General features: G+C 50.9%; 1 protein-coding gene across 2 annotated transcripts in view; it reads right to left on the bottom strand.

The window, feature by feature from the left end:
• Positions 1 to 14,355, bottom strand: part of Vwa2 (von Willebrand factor A domain containing 2) — a 38,374-nt gene that overhangs the window by 5,797 nt on the left and 18,222 nt on the right. For both annotated transcript variants that reach the window (XM_021630980.2, XM_021630981.2), the window contains exons 6-10: positions 6,870 to 7,061; positions 4,510 to 4,643; positions 3,842 to 3,974; positions 2,264 to 2,319; positions 379 to 486 (exon numbers count right to left, since the gene is read on the bottom strand). In XM_021630980.2, coding sequence (XP_021486655.1) covers positions 379 to 486; positions 2,264 to 2,319; positions 3,842 to 3,974; positions 4,510 to 4,643; positions 6,870 to 7,061 — 623 coding nt within the window. The remainder of the gene's footprint in view (positions 1 to 378; positions 487 to 2,263; positions 2,320 to 3,841; positions 3,975 to 4,509; positions 4,644 to 6,869; positions 7,062 to 14,355) is intronic.

Genomic DNA, 14,355 nt, shown 5'->3' with positions numbered 1-14,355 from the left:
CCACTTACCAAGTGTTTGGGCACCATGCCAAGCATGTCACCTAATCTATTCACCACCCCCGGCACCCCCAGTGAGCCAAGGCTTGTAGAATCCTCACTGTGTGGTTTTAAACCAGACATTAGGGCCCCTTACTAGAGATGAAACAAGCCACAGCCATGCTCAGACACGAGGCAGAGGCTATTCCACAGCTCTATCGGGGTGCCGCCATTCGGATTAGCCCCAGGAGCCTGAGGCTGCGGCCTGTGGCAGATCAGTGGGCTATGTGGAAAGATGGTAGGCTGACATGTAAGGGCTCCTCTCTACCAGCAGCTACAAGAAGGGTGAAGCCAGGCCCCACTGCCTCCAGGCGGCCAACCCTGCGGATCCCGGTGTACGTACCACAGTCGACTTCCCCTCCGAACGCCAGCGGACAGAGACAGTGGTACTTATCCACACCTTCCGGAATGCACGTGCCTCCATTCTGGCAGGGCCGGGAGTCACAGGGGCCTACCAAGAGAGACCCACTGAAAGCCAAGGGCACAGGGTGGAGAGACTGACTGAAGGGTGGCCTGCTCCCTGCCCACACCAGCTGGACCAGCCCAACCCCCACAGCTAGGAAAGAACCTGATGCTTAGAATGACTGGGTGCAGCAAGGCCCGCAGCAAGTACAGTGGAGGACAGGTCTATGGATCTGCGCCCACTGCGATAGCAGGGTGCAGGCTGTCATTCCTGAGGCTGCTGACAAGGCCCAGAGGGGCTCAGGGTGGCCGTGCTGACTAATTCGTGTGTCGCTTAGGCTGGTGATCTCAGTAGCACCAAGGTGACCGCATGGCTGTGGGCTGAAGGGCCCCTTTCTTTGTTAAAGAACAGCCTATGGTGGCCTAAGGCTTCTGCCTCGTGGCACAGCAAGGGATGAGCTTTTACACACTGCAGCCAGGCAGCCCAGGGATGAGCCCCTTCTTCTGTGGGCACCTCAGCTCTCCTCTCCAAGCCTCACTGTACTCGTGTTATTAGTGGACATATTAGTGGGGTGACCTGGTGTGCGACAAATACTCCAGAGTGACAGCAGGAAATCTGCTTTTGAACACACAGTGCAGATGGTGATAGAAACCTCCGCAAGGCCTGTGTGAAGCCCAGGGAAGCCCAGTGCATGTCAAAGCCAGGCTGTTCTGAAGTTCAAAAGTGCATTAGGACGTTATGCTTTGAAGGCTACATCCCTGTGATTAAAGGTTGGGCTGATCAGTGTAGGAACTGACAAATTCTGGGCCCTTTCTTTGGGCCGATGCCCAACAGCTTGAGCATCGTGGGAAACTCGAAGGGGCTCAAGATCTATAGCCACAGAGACCTTAACTGAGCACCTGCCATCCGTGTATGGCCCATGTTAGGTCCCATTTCATCCTCACGGCCACCTTAAAAATGGCAGCTGCCATTCAACCTCGGTTTACAGACAGGAAGCCGTAGCTCCATGAGCAGAAGTGTCACCCTGAAGGTCAGGCTCACTTGAGGCCTGCAACTTCTGAACAGCCATGGCTTCAGAGTCAGTTTCTCCTTAGATCAGAGGCCAGTCATGCTGGGGCCTCAACCCTGTGAAAGGAGGTGCCAAGGGGCCTGCTGACCCAGGCTGGGAACCCTCACCCCCTGCCTGGAAACTGCTATCTGTGCTCCTTACCTCACAGGGGATAACAAACCCCAAAAAGACAAAAAAAAAAAAAAAAAAAAAAAAAAAAAGAAAGAAAGAAAATACTCAGGGGTGAGTTTTGCTTGCAGGACAATGGGAGGTACTGGACCTCAGGGTGAGGAGCCATGAGGGCACGCTGGGGACCATGGTGAATGATGCTCAGTGGTGTTGATAATCTTTCCTGCTTGGGACTCTATAGTGAAAAGGCACTTTCTTGAGTAATAGCTCGTGGGTTCTTAGCAGGATGCTGTGAATGGAGCCTTCTGCAGTGGAGGGTGGGAGAGGGGTATCGCAGATCTCAGTCAAATGTAACTGCACTTGACAGAGGGGACACTCTCAGGTGTATCCCCAGGGTAACGCTGGAGGTTAGGCCATTTGTGCATGTGGTACTCATCTCACTGATGCAAAGCACACTGGCTGCGGGGGAGGGGGTGATTCCAAAGCCATCACTCCATTCCCCCCCCCCACACACACACACTGCCAGGCAGAGGAGCGCCCATCCCCCTGTCCTGGAACTCATCCACCCCCAACTGCTGCTCAGGGCTGTCAGGGTCCCTTATAAGCCAGCCTCAGAGAGAGTAGATAGGCCTAAGAGGCAAAGCATACCTGGACAGATGGTTCTGTAGCAGGTGGCAGGGTGGGTCTGGAACACTTTCTTCCAGCTGCAATTCAAGGAAATCCAGCGGTAGAATGACCAAAGGATTCAAAGGTCTTGGCCCAGAAGGCTCGTTTCCTTCTGGGGGCTATCCTGACCTTTATTTGTACAAGGAGGGATCGTTTCCAATTACCCAGGGCCCTTCCCTACCCCCTCAAAAGCACATTAGTAGCTAGGTGTCACATTAAAAGCTAGAAACCCTGGTGCACACCTCTAGTCCCAGCACACAGGAGGGAGGCAGAGGCAGGTGGATCGAGGCCAGAACAAGTTCCGGGACAGAGAGGGCTACCCAGAGACCCTGTCTCTGAAAACAAAAAACACAAATGTCAGAAATGAATGTGTGCAAAATTGCCAGCTGGGTGCAGATTTGCCGTCATAGTCATCAGTGCAGCGCAGGGAGCAGGGATTCTGGGAAAAGGGTCTGGATTCTGCTACGCGATTGGGCACACTGGTCTTCAGAGGCCTCCTCTCTATCAGAGCACTCTGAGATGCTCAGCTGTGCTTTGTGGAGCTCTGACAAGGAGGGAAAGGGCTCAAGGAACCAGGGTGCCCAGCTGTCTCCAGCATCTCTGTTCGTCCCTTCGCCCCGCTGCTTCTATCTGGGCTAGACCACTGTCTTCCAGAGACCCCAAAGCTCAACGAGGATTTGAAAGCTGCCATACTGGATGTTGTCTTGGGTCCCCTTGAGCACTAGCATTCTGTGGTAACATAAAGGCCATCATTCTTGGGACAGCCAAAGCCACACGGGCTTAAGAGCTGAACACTGGCCCCCTGACTCCAGAGCCACGCCTTCACTGCCCCTCCCCTGCTATGGCAGAAAGTGCTCCTCACTGCTGGGTAGAAAGCTCCCCTTGGCAGCCAACAGCCTCTGACATGGCCTCCCCCAAGAAGGCTCAGGGCCTTAGCCCCAAATCTCTCTGAACAGGCCTCTTTCTTCGAAGCCCCTGCCCAGGCTGCCTGCCCAGAGACAGGTGTACAGAGCTGGCCTCTGGGACAGGACTTCCCTGGGATAAGCTGGATATAAGGCCTGCCAGTGGAGAACTCACCAAGCGGCCAGCTCCTCAAAGAAAACTCTCCCCCTACCCAGCCTGCTCTTGTTGGCCTCATAAAGACCCAAATCTCTGCTTAGAAAGCTTTGAAGCGGGGGTGGCAGGGGTGATGGGGAATGACCCTGCCCCTCAGCTGTTATGTCCAGGGACTTCCATGTGGGTCGTCTCTACGGCCCCCAGGTGTAGATACAAACACTAGCCACCACCACCTAGCTCTACCCTCACCCCCACCCCCACCCCAACCCCCCACCCCCAACCCCCATTTATTCCCAATGCAACCTACTGCAGCCACCAGGGCAGGCCAGGCTCAGGAGATCAGCAGAGCCACAGTGAGGAGCTGTGCCCTCCCCGTTGTTCCCCAGAGTTCCCAGCGATGTCAGCCCCAGGACTCAGAGTGCTGGTCCTCCTGCAGCTTTAGAGCTCTCAGAATTATGTGACGGCCCCCATGCTGTGTCTGTGCCCCAGACCATGTGGACAGACCTGTAGAAGGGACAGCGCAGGGCCAGCACGGAGTCTACCCGCCGTGATCCCCTCCAGCATAAGGCATTGCCGGCGAGTTCTCTGACGGTCTGCAGTGTCTTCCGCTCGCAGGGGTGGGCCTCCACCCTGCAGTCTGTGACAGAGAATGGCCCACCGTAAGACAGAGGATGCTGCTCCACTCCCCAGAGGGGCTGCCCTGGGGTCCTACTCCAGCCCTCCCCGTGGAGCCTATGGTGGGGCAGTGTCTGCTTTTCCTCTGCCCCAGCTGCACACAGAGCACACACACAGGCCCTTTCTCTCGGGGTGTCAGTCTAGTGCTGGGGTGGACCCAGAGCCCTGAGTTCCTTAGGGGTGGACCCTAAGCCCAAAGCCCTGAGTTCCTCCACGAGGATAAGGTACAGACTTGGTTCTTCCTCCCCAGAAGGGGAAAGGGGCCCTCAAGTTTGACCCTAAACCCCAGGCCTCTCTTCCCCTATGGACACAAGGTCAGAACTCCAGCAGGAAGGCCACAAAGCCAGCCACAGGGAGACAGAGCAGAGTGCCTGGGAAAGGGCTGCCTATCTCTCTTAGCCACCCTCCCCGAGAGGTTCTTGCCTCGGACATCCTGCTCAGCCCATGCCCTCCTTCATCAGGGTGAAGCGGATCCCGTGGACACTGGCCTGTCCTACCTGGATCAGCAGTGGTGCAGAGCGCAGAGCCACTCAGGGTGCTGAGGAGGCCGTTGGTGGCATCGTCCACTTGCTCAGCCAGCAGCACATGCTGCTCCTTTGGCTCACTGGCCAGCGTGAGCAGCTCGTCCCACCTGGCGACAAGGACAGCAGCTGGTACCATGCCCTCTCTCTTCCGGCCTACCCAATCCCTGGACCACAAAGCCATCCCACTCACCCACATGTCACTTTGTAGCAACCTCAGGAGGTTGTCAAGGAAGCCCAATTACAGGCTGCCCTGTGCTAAAATGCCCCACCATCAGACCCCTTAGTTCACAGTCAAGACAGGTGTAAGGGGTTCAACTGACTTTTCTGAAAGGCACAGCTGATAAGGAAAACAAAACTCCATGACTAGGGAATTTTTTACATACTTGCACACACCAACTTATACAGAAGTTTCTAATGTATTTTCTTTTGTCATCTATTCCTTCCTATTTGTTTTTTTAAAGTTAAATATTAATTGTTAAAAACAGTCAGAAAGCAAATGAAAGAAAGTTGTCTGAAATGACGAAGAGAAAAACAAACAAGGACAGCGAGTAACAGTATAACACTGAGATGCGACACAAGAGCCCAAAGGCCAGCCATGTGCGGCTGTGGAGAGGAGGCAGCCAGAATCCTTCAGTGCCCAGAGGGCATCACCACCGATGCCCAGGACAAAATGTCATGTGGATGACCCCAGGTCATGAAGAGGAAACACTGAGGAAACATTTTGGAATATGACAAGGCAAACAAATGTTAATTTCATTATTTGCTTGCTTGCTTGTTTGAGGCTCAGCCAGGGAGGGTTTGTGCCAAGCCTGGTGACCTGAGTTTGAGCCCTGGGACCAGTGCAGTGGAAAGGAAGAACTCCTGCAGTTGTCTCCTGACCTCCACAAGTGTCCCTTGGCATGCATGTGTGCCTGGCCCCTCATACAAAGAAATAAACATTTTAAAAATTAATGAGGATGAGACAGCCTGTGATGGGGAAGAAACCACTGTTGAAACTCAGCCGAATAGAACAAGAAGCCAGGCTTCACTGGTGACAAACTCTCCGTCTTATTTGACTCCCCCGTTATCCCTCAGCTCAAAGAGGGCTTCTCAGATGTGGCCTGCCCGTGACCCCTCCATGTTCTGCCCGACAGCAGACTTTCTCAAAAGGCGCCAGCCAGAGTGGAGAAGAGGCTCAGCCAGCAGGAAGGGGCCAGGGGAGGACTCAGCACTCTCAGAAGTCTTCCTTGCTCGTTGGGCTGTTGCTAGGCCGATGGCCAGCAACTGCTACAGATTCCTCTGCCACTGTCCCTGTAGCTCTGGGGTGACAGGTATGTGTAGCCACTTCTCTCTCACTCTCTAACATGGGTGCTGAGACTCTAAACTCATGTCCTCACATTCGCAAAGAATCTTATCACTGAGCCATGTCCCCGGCACCCACAGCACAGTCTTCATGGCCTCTCCCTGCCCACATCTACCATATTTATGACTCAGCAGCTAACTGGCTTGGTCCCAGCTCCTATTCACAGCAAGCTTCTTACTGCCTTGGGGTCTTTGCCACTGCCTGACTGCCTTGCCTGTTCTTAAAGACAGAAAAAAAAAAAAAAAAAAAAAAAAAAAGTCCTCAGAGCGGCTTTGACAGCCTCCCTCTTCTAACAAAGCTGCTTTTTTTTCCTTTGATTCTGTTTCCACCTGAAATCACATTTCTGACACAGCCCTCCATTCATTACCTAGTCTTCCCCGTGAGATGGCTCTCTTCCAGGAAGGCAGGAGGATGAGGGTGGCTGGAACTGGGTATCAGACCTTGCCCAGACCTCTGCCACTGTAAGCATGAGGTGGCACTCAGATTCATCACAACTGGGCTAGTAGAAGCTGGAGAGGGACCCCGCCTCCCCACCCCCCCAGCATGGAGGTGCAAAGCTGTGGGCTGGCATGTTGTCCATGGCCCCAGCTCCTGGTTTTCCAGAGATCCAGGCTGAGAGGACAGTGAAGAGAGCCTGAGTGAGGTGAGGTGGGCAGGGTGGAGCTGAGGGGCACTGAATGACACCCATGGCTGCTGGGGAAATGACATGACTCCGCTGATTTCTACTTTTGTCAAATGGGTTTGAGTTAATTTCTGATGCTTATGACCAAATGTTCAGATAAAGCACAGGGCAGCACAGACACGCAATGCTTTTGAAGGTAGGAATGTGCTACACAGTAGACCCAGAACAGCCAAACCAGGAGCAGAGAACACCAGGCCGTGCGCCTCGCCCCCGAAGCTGGCTGCGGCAGTGGAGGCCCCAGCAGGCCCTTTCAGTCACATTGGCCCCACTGCTTGAGGGTGAGGCGGAATGACTGAGGCAGTTACTGACCTGGGAAACCGGACCCCTACAGCAAACACGACGATGCCCCTCTCTCTCAGCTGCTGAGCTGGAATAGCCACCGGCCCCTGGGACTTCCCATCTGTGATGATGATAAGCAGCTGGGGCACAGAGCCACGTCTGTCTCCAGGGAACCCTCCGAGAAGGCGTTTCAGAGCAAGTCCCGTCTCCGTGCGGCCGCCTCTGAAGAGAGGAGGAGAAGCAGGGATGGTGCAGGGAAGGGCCCAGAGTCAAACCGTTTCTGTTGGAATAGCAGCGACTCCTAGCAAAGGCTCAAAGGTACCTTTCCACCATCCAGACAAAAAATGGCCAACAGCTGAGCAGAAACAGTTAACTCATTACCCTGGATTTGAAGTTAGTGACTTGTCAGCTTGTGGAGGCCGAACCTTTAGCTGCTGATAGAATCTCCAACATGAGCACCTGTGAAGTGGGTGGAATCACTGCAGCAGGTAGGCACACAGATAGCATGTGGGAGCGTCACACATCATATGCTCATGTGCACACATGCACAGATACACATGCACAGGTGCACACACACAGTATGCTTATACAGATCTGTAGACACTGTCTGCCTTCGACTCAGTCCTCTGAATTCTTCCAATGTCCAAACATGCAGCCTGCCTGTTTTCTCACATGCTTGCTAATTTGGTGTATGTGTTTGTGTGCATGTGCATGGGGGCAGGGGGAGAGAGGGAGAGAGAGACTAAGGACAGCTATGCCTCCTGTAGCTCCCCCATGGTCCCGCTGCTCAGGCACCTCTCCCATGTGGAAGGCCATTCTACTGAAGGCCTCTGAGTCCGCCAAGTCTTGTGCATCATGGAGAGAAGGGAAATTCATGAGCATTAGAACTGGGGGCATTTATGGACAAGGCCTGGCATCTTCATTTTTCCTGCCATCATCTTCCGCAGGCTCTCCACAGACAGTCCTCTTTGTGAGACTCCACTACGCTAATAGACACCAACATGAACTAGCTCTCAGGATGAAGATGGTTGGTCAACAACATACTTTAGCAACGCCAGCAACTTAAAAGTTGTCCTTTTGACTATTAATCCTTACTTCGGACCACTGCGGAAAGACAGTTTGTGGAAACCAGAGAGCAGAACATGAGCCCACCGCTCAGACAACCCCAGGTCCAGGTTTAAAAAAAAAAAGATTTTGTTCAAGAAGGCACATCTTAAAGCGTTTAGAGGAGGCATCCACACAGGTGGAGCTGTAGGACACAGGCTGCATGGAGGAAAGAGCTTCAGAATGGAGTGGTGCCTGACACAGGAGTGTGCCCTGGGCGAAGGGACAGAGCTCGGAACAGGCTCAACAGTAGGAGCGCCAACACCATCGAGTCCCAAAGCTTCTCTTGATTTCTAACTTATGTAAGCGTTTACAGGCAGCTGTCCTTGTGGGCCTCATCAAGTTTATAAATGCCAACAAGAACTGACAACTCCCAGGGTCCTGTGCCTCTTACCATGCTGGCTCCAAGTTAGATGCGAAGGACACCAAGGGGATTACAGTATCATTCTCATTTAATAGGGAGAAGCGCTCCTGTTCACAGACTCTGAGGCATAACTGCTAATGTTTATTGATACTTACCATCTCCAGGCACTGTGCTCAACCTATTTAATATGGAAACACAGAGGCATGTACAGATATACAGAATGTGAGTTTAGCATTCTCTCATGTACTATCATCACAGCTTCGTGAGGCTGAGAAAAAAAAAAGATTTTTCCTAAAGTTAAAGAGCTCATAATGGTACAGACTTGATTTGAACCCTGAGCCAAAGCCCTCTGCTCCTAGGGCCCAAGTTCTTTTTTGTTTTTTTGAGACAGGGTTTCTTTGTGTAGCCTTGGCTGTCCTGGACTTGCTTTGTAGACCAGGCTGGCCTGGAACTCACAGGGATCCAACTACCTCTGCCTCCCTGAGTGCTGGGATTAAATGCTTGGGCCACCATGCCCAGCTAGAACCCAAGTTCCTAACTGCTACTTAGCCTCATGGTCAATCCACCTGTTTCTCACCTAGCTCGTAGAGGGCCCAAACTAGAGTTTAAACCCATCTGAGCTCATCTGTAAGGCCAACATCCTCTCCTCTGGAGGGTCAGCAGTGTGCAGCCAAACAGGTCCTTCTGCCCATCTCACAGTTTCATTGGCAGAGAGCCATCCCCAGTCATCGCTGTACCATTTATACAAAGACACATGACCGGAAAAGATTATTCAACATGTGAGCGTTTACCGAAAAGGTTTGACAACTCTTCTGCCTAAATGCTCATAAAACTCCTCCCAGTGCCAAGGTGCCCAGTGACCAAGGGGGGCCCTTCTTACTCACTGCCTGGGCAGTGAGCTCCACTGGATTCTGTACTTCCCAGCCAGGCTCTGATCTTCCCAGGCAAATCTCTTTGTGCCACTTTACTAAGTTAATAAACGCCAACAAGAATTGAAAATTCCCAGGATCCTCTGGTTCTTGTTGTGCTGGATCAAAGTTAGACCCTAAAGTCAGCAAGAGGACACTCTAGGGCATTCCTTGCCTCCTGCCCCATCACTGCTGCTCTTCCTAGAGGCTCGGGCCGTAAGGACCAAAAGGAAAGGCACTTGTCTGCCCATGCCTGTTTCTGCTTCTCACGCAGGCGGCCCTAGACCCCTTCAGAGTGATGCTGCGTTCCTTTTCATTTACCACACACAGCATAAATATTGAGGCCAATCCAGAAACTCTTTAGGTTTGCGAGAAGAGCCTGCTGTGGCAGCCCATGCCTTTAATTCTAGAACTTGGGAGGCAAAGACAGGCAGATCTCTGGGTTCAAGGCCAGCCTGGTCTACAGAGTGAGTTCCAGGACAGCCAGGGCTACACAGAGAAATCTTGTCTCAAACTCCCACCCCTATCCCCCCAAAAAAGAAAACATTTTAAATGGAGAGAACACATGAAATTCATTACATGTCTAAGGCCTAGACTCTCAACCCATATTTTCTGAGTGGGTCTAGACCTGCCTCTCCATTGTCACCAGCCTGTGGTTAGACAGACACTAATATTACTCAAGGATCTGACACCCCAGGACACCCACACATGGGTCATGGTATCCACCCTCTTCAGCACACAGGCACCTTGCTGGTTGTCCTCGTCTTTCAGTGTCCCACTGGCCTGGCCCAGGCAAACTTTCCTGCTGGCTTCTCACCAAGGTCAGGAGAGTCTCCCGGTGACTCTGACTGCTGAGAAATGAGGAGAAGCCATTACTGTCCCACAGGCCATTTCAGGTGTTCAATCTGTTCTTAGCAGATGGTTCCATACAGAGTCAGGGGCTAGGATGACAAGGCCTTCCCAGTGTCACCATGGCACCAATGCAGAGCTGATGTTTGTGGGTAGGCTGTGGTCCTGGTACAGGGAAGCTAGAATCTGAGCATCTGTTACTGGTGTAGCCAAGTAATTAAGAGCAGGGGTTCTGGAGTTAAAGGGGCTCAAATGCCTAGGCAGGCACTTTGAAAGATGACCCAGCCTGCACCCAGTGTCCTTCCATGCTGGAGCAGGAAAAGAGATGGCATGTTCTGAGATAAATGGGCCCGGGGCCACATGGGACTGGATGAGTCAGTGACATCAGGGCCATCACCCAACAGCCTTTGTAAGATGAACTTGCAAGTGAATCTCAAATGGAGCCAACAAAAAAATCTCTCAATTAAACATATCGATTCTCAGAGCCCACTCCTATGAGTTCAGGCTGACAGGTGTGTTACTGGGCTCAACAATCTACATTCAAAACCAGGTCAGCCCACTCCTATGAACAGCAATTCTGTTGGAAGTGAGCCAGCACAGGACAGACAGACAGACAGAAATCACATGAGGAACCTCACTGTGACTGAGGGAAAGTTGATCTGAGCCATTGTAAATGGTAGACAAAAATCCTAGGCTCAACACAAGTGTTTTCTTCTGAGACCATGAGAAATGATTAAGTACACCATGGTAGACGTATTATCAGCTTATCAGAGGATCAACATAAGAGAAAACACAGTTTTCTGTGGAAGTACACACCAAATCATATGAAGTAAAAATAACAAAATATTTCACAATTCTAAAAAATTTTAAAGCTATGTGTAAATGCTAATGCGAGCTGAAAGCAGTTGAAGAAGGCTTGGGGTGGGCTTGAGACATGGCTCACTGTTCAAGAGCATGCATTGCTCTTCCTGAGGGCCCAAGTTCAGGTCCCAGCATGTACATGAGGTGGCTCACAACCACCTGTCACTCCGGGTCCACAGGATTTGATACCTACTTCTAACCTCTGCGGCCACATGCACTCACACACACGATTAAAACCAATCTTTAAAGGGAAGGTTTCATAAAAGGCAAACCGAACAAGGAGAGAGTAGAGTCCTAGGACCCTGAGTGGCACTAGGGGTTCAGTCTCAGGAGATCTGGGGCTGGCTATCATGAGGGAATGCGGTGAGTGGTAAGCCTGTATGCACGGCCAGCCAGGAGCACTGGCATCCAATAGCCAGCCACCACTTCTCTCTGACTTTATGACATCGCTGGTACAATACGGGGAGGTCTGTGATACATCTAAACCCTCTTGTAAAGCTACAAGGGAGCAGTAGTTAGGGCGGCTTCCGAACACACTTCCGGAAGCTGCCCTCGATCTGGGAATGCTGGTGAAGCACAGGCTAAGCAGTGCTTTCCTAACCAATCTGGCTCAAAGCTTCTCTGCAGAGAAGAGCATGGGGGGGGGGGGGGTCATCATCGCCTCCACTGGGCCAGCATTCCTCTGCCTCTGTGCATCTTCATTGGGATGTCCTTACTGACCCCAAAACTGGGCCCCCTTGCTCTGTTCACTGCCTCACAGTGATGAAAGGATGCACGAGGGCTAAACGCATCCCAAAGGAGAGATGAACTTGTTAAAGGGACTCCTTCATCAACCCCCTGCAGCCTCTTCAGGAACGGAATTTTTTTCTTACACTTATTTATCATGAGTAGTGGCACATGTGTGCCATGACCTGTGGGGGTCAGAGGACATCTTACAAGAGTTGGTTTTCATTTTCTACCAATTGAGTTCTAGAAATTGAAATCAGGTCATCAGGCATGGAAGCAAGAGCCTCTATGTGCAGGGCCATGTCACTGGCCTTCATCCTTTGGCTTCTTAATGTGTCTCTGATGTCATGACATGAATAGTAACTGCTACACCCACGCCAGTGTCACCACAGTAGCATAAGCTACAGGGCGGGGGATATGATTTCCCCAAAAATAAGCCCCCTGGAAGGTCCCTGGCAAACTCATCCCACTTGGAAAAGAGACGTGTTCTGAGATTTCTACGCTTCTTCAGTTGTGGCTCTGGGGCTGGAACAATGAATTCTTTGATCTTTCTCTGTGACACTTAAAACAGCATAACTTTATAAAGAAATTTATTATTAGTAGATTGTTAAAGGCTTTAATAAATATAATAAGTTTAAGAAAGGTAATAAATTAGATTTAGTATTAATAGGCATTAAAAATAGTGGAAAAATAATAGGCTCCTTCTTAAGAAATAATAGTACAGCTGGCGGGAGTTTCCCCCTCCCTTCAGTACCTTGTTTCTAGAGAAGATCATAAATTTTGGGCTGGACATATGGGAGGAGGGTTAACAAAGGTGTAGTTAGATTTTGATATAGAGAGGGACTTTGGCAGGCATCTGACTTAGCTTCTGACTTTCCTCTTCATTGGTTAGCAATAATGAAACTATATTTGAGGTTTCTTTTCCTTTGTTTGTTTTGATCAAAAAGTTTTTAGGCCAAGATTTCTTGTGGGCACTGCTTTATGTTTGACTGCATTTTGAGTTAAAATGTAAACTTTGTATTCTTGGTAAAAAGTCTGAATGTTCTGGGAAGCATGCCAATTTTAAGGTGCCTTTTGTATAAAAATACTAGCTTAATTTCAGTAAAGTTGTAGCAGAGTCAAAACCATCAAGGTGTCTCTGTCTGTCAATTCTTCGCCGAAACCGTGTCTGCCTGTCCAAAGCCTTGTTCTCCCGTGGACGACGGGAGCCAGACTGGGTTGGTCTGTGGCAGTAACAACAGTGCCCTCAGTGAGGCTGGAAAAAGAGGCTCCACCAATCATTTCAGAGGGGGAAGCGGGGGTGGGGGGATAGTCACTTGGGTGGGACTCAGTCTCCTCATTCCCAGGAGAACTAACTGGATCAGATACTAGATAATCTCTAGTGTGCCACTGTGTAGCTGTTCTTTGCAACTGGTTGAGTTTTGCTTATTATCCATTTGAATTAAAATCATCCAAATTGACTTAATTTAAAACGGTCATACAACTCCTTTTTCTGCAAATGCACTGTCATGCACATTTGAGTCTAAAGGATTTCATAAGCTTCTGACTGAGGTAATTCATTGGTGATTTTTAGCACATTCACTGGATAACCATAACACTAAGTTCAAAACCTTTTCATTCTAAAAAGCCCTATATCCATTAGCAAGCCTCCTTGTTCCCTAAGCCCATGGCAATACTAGCAGATGTCCAGACATTTGCCCATTCTAGGCATTCCACAAAAACAGAGCGAAGGGCCCAGCGAGATGACTTAGCAGGTAACTCTCCATGCCCAGCAAGCCTGGTGATCTGAGTTCAAGCCCTGGGATCCATGTACATGTGGAAGAGAACCGATTCCACATTATCCTCTACCTCCTCCCCATCCAGAGGTGGTCCTTTGTCCTCCAGAACAAAGACCCCTCCCCCTCCATCTTGTCCCCTTCCCCTTCTCCTTTGTCCTCTATCTCCTGTCTTTGTCTCTTATCCCTGCCCTTTGTCCCTCTGAGGCAAATAAAATCTTTGTTCTGAGACCTAGGTATTGGAGTATCCTGGGCCAATACTGGTCCCTTCAAACACAGCTCTTCAGAGGACACTGGGGGACCCAGGGCAGAGAAAGGGCTGGGATGAACCATCTAGGAGAAAGCCCCTGAGGGCTGCAGAAGCCGCCAAGACTCTGCTGTGCCCTGTGTGGACCTCCGGTGCTGGACAGCACGGGCGAGCTGACAGAGGTTTTCGGCTGGAAAAGACCTCAGGGCTCAGGGCCTTTGCCACTGAAATTGATGGCCATGAGTGGCTGGGACAAGAGACCTCAGCAGGACCTCAGTGAACTCCAGGACAGGGACAGTAGAGACCAGAGCAGACCCAGAGCTCAGAGTTGGGTGAGTCAACCTCGCTCTATGGGGACAGTGGAAACAGGATGGCATGTGTGTACCTATACACACATGTATGCATGTCTACAGGGCAGTCGCATAGAGTATGCGTGCCTATATTCACATACGTAGGAGCAACTTTTCATATGAGCTGATTTATAATCTAAGTCACGACCCTGTCACACGCATACATTTGTGCATTGTGTGTGCAGGTGAGCGTGGTGACAGCTATCCGAAATCTTACAGCATTCTCAGTGACAGAAGGGAATATACTCTTTTCAGAAGGCAAAAACTTGGGGAAGCGTGATGAACGTCCCCAGCTGAGAGGTCTCCGTGGGTAGCTGAGGCTGGCACCTCAT

This window comes from Meriones unguiculatus, chromosome 1 (genome assembly GCF_030254825.1).
Source record: "Meriones unguiculatus strain TT.TT164.6M chromosome 1, Bangor_MerUng_6.1, whole genome shotgun sequence".
Classification (NCBI taxonomy): Eukaryota; Metazoa; Chordata; class Mammalia; order Rodentia; family Muridae; genus Meriones; species Meriones unguiculatus.
This window is presented reverse-complemented; position numbering and strand designations above follow the sequence as displayed.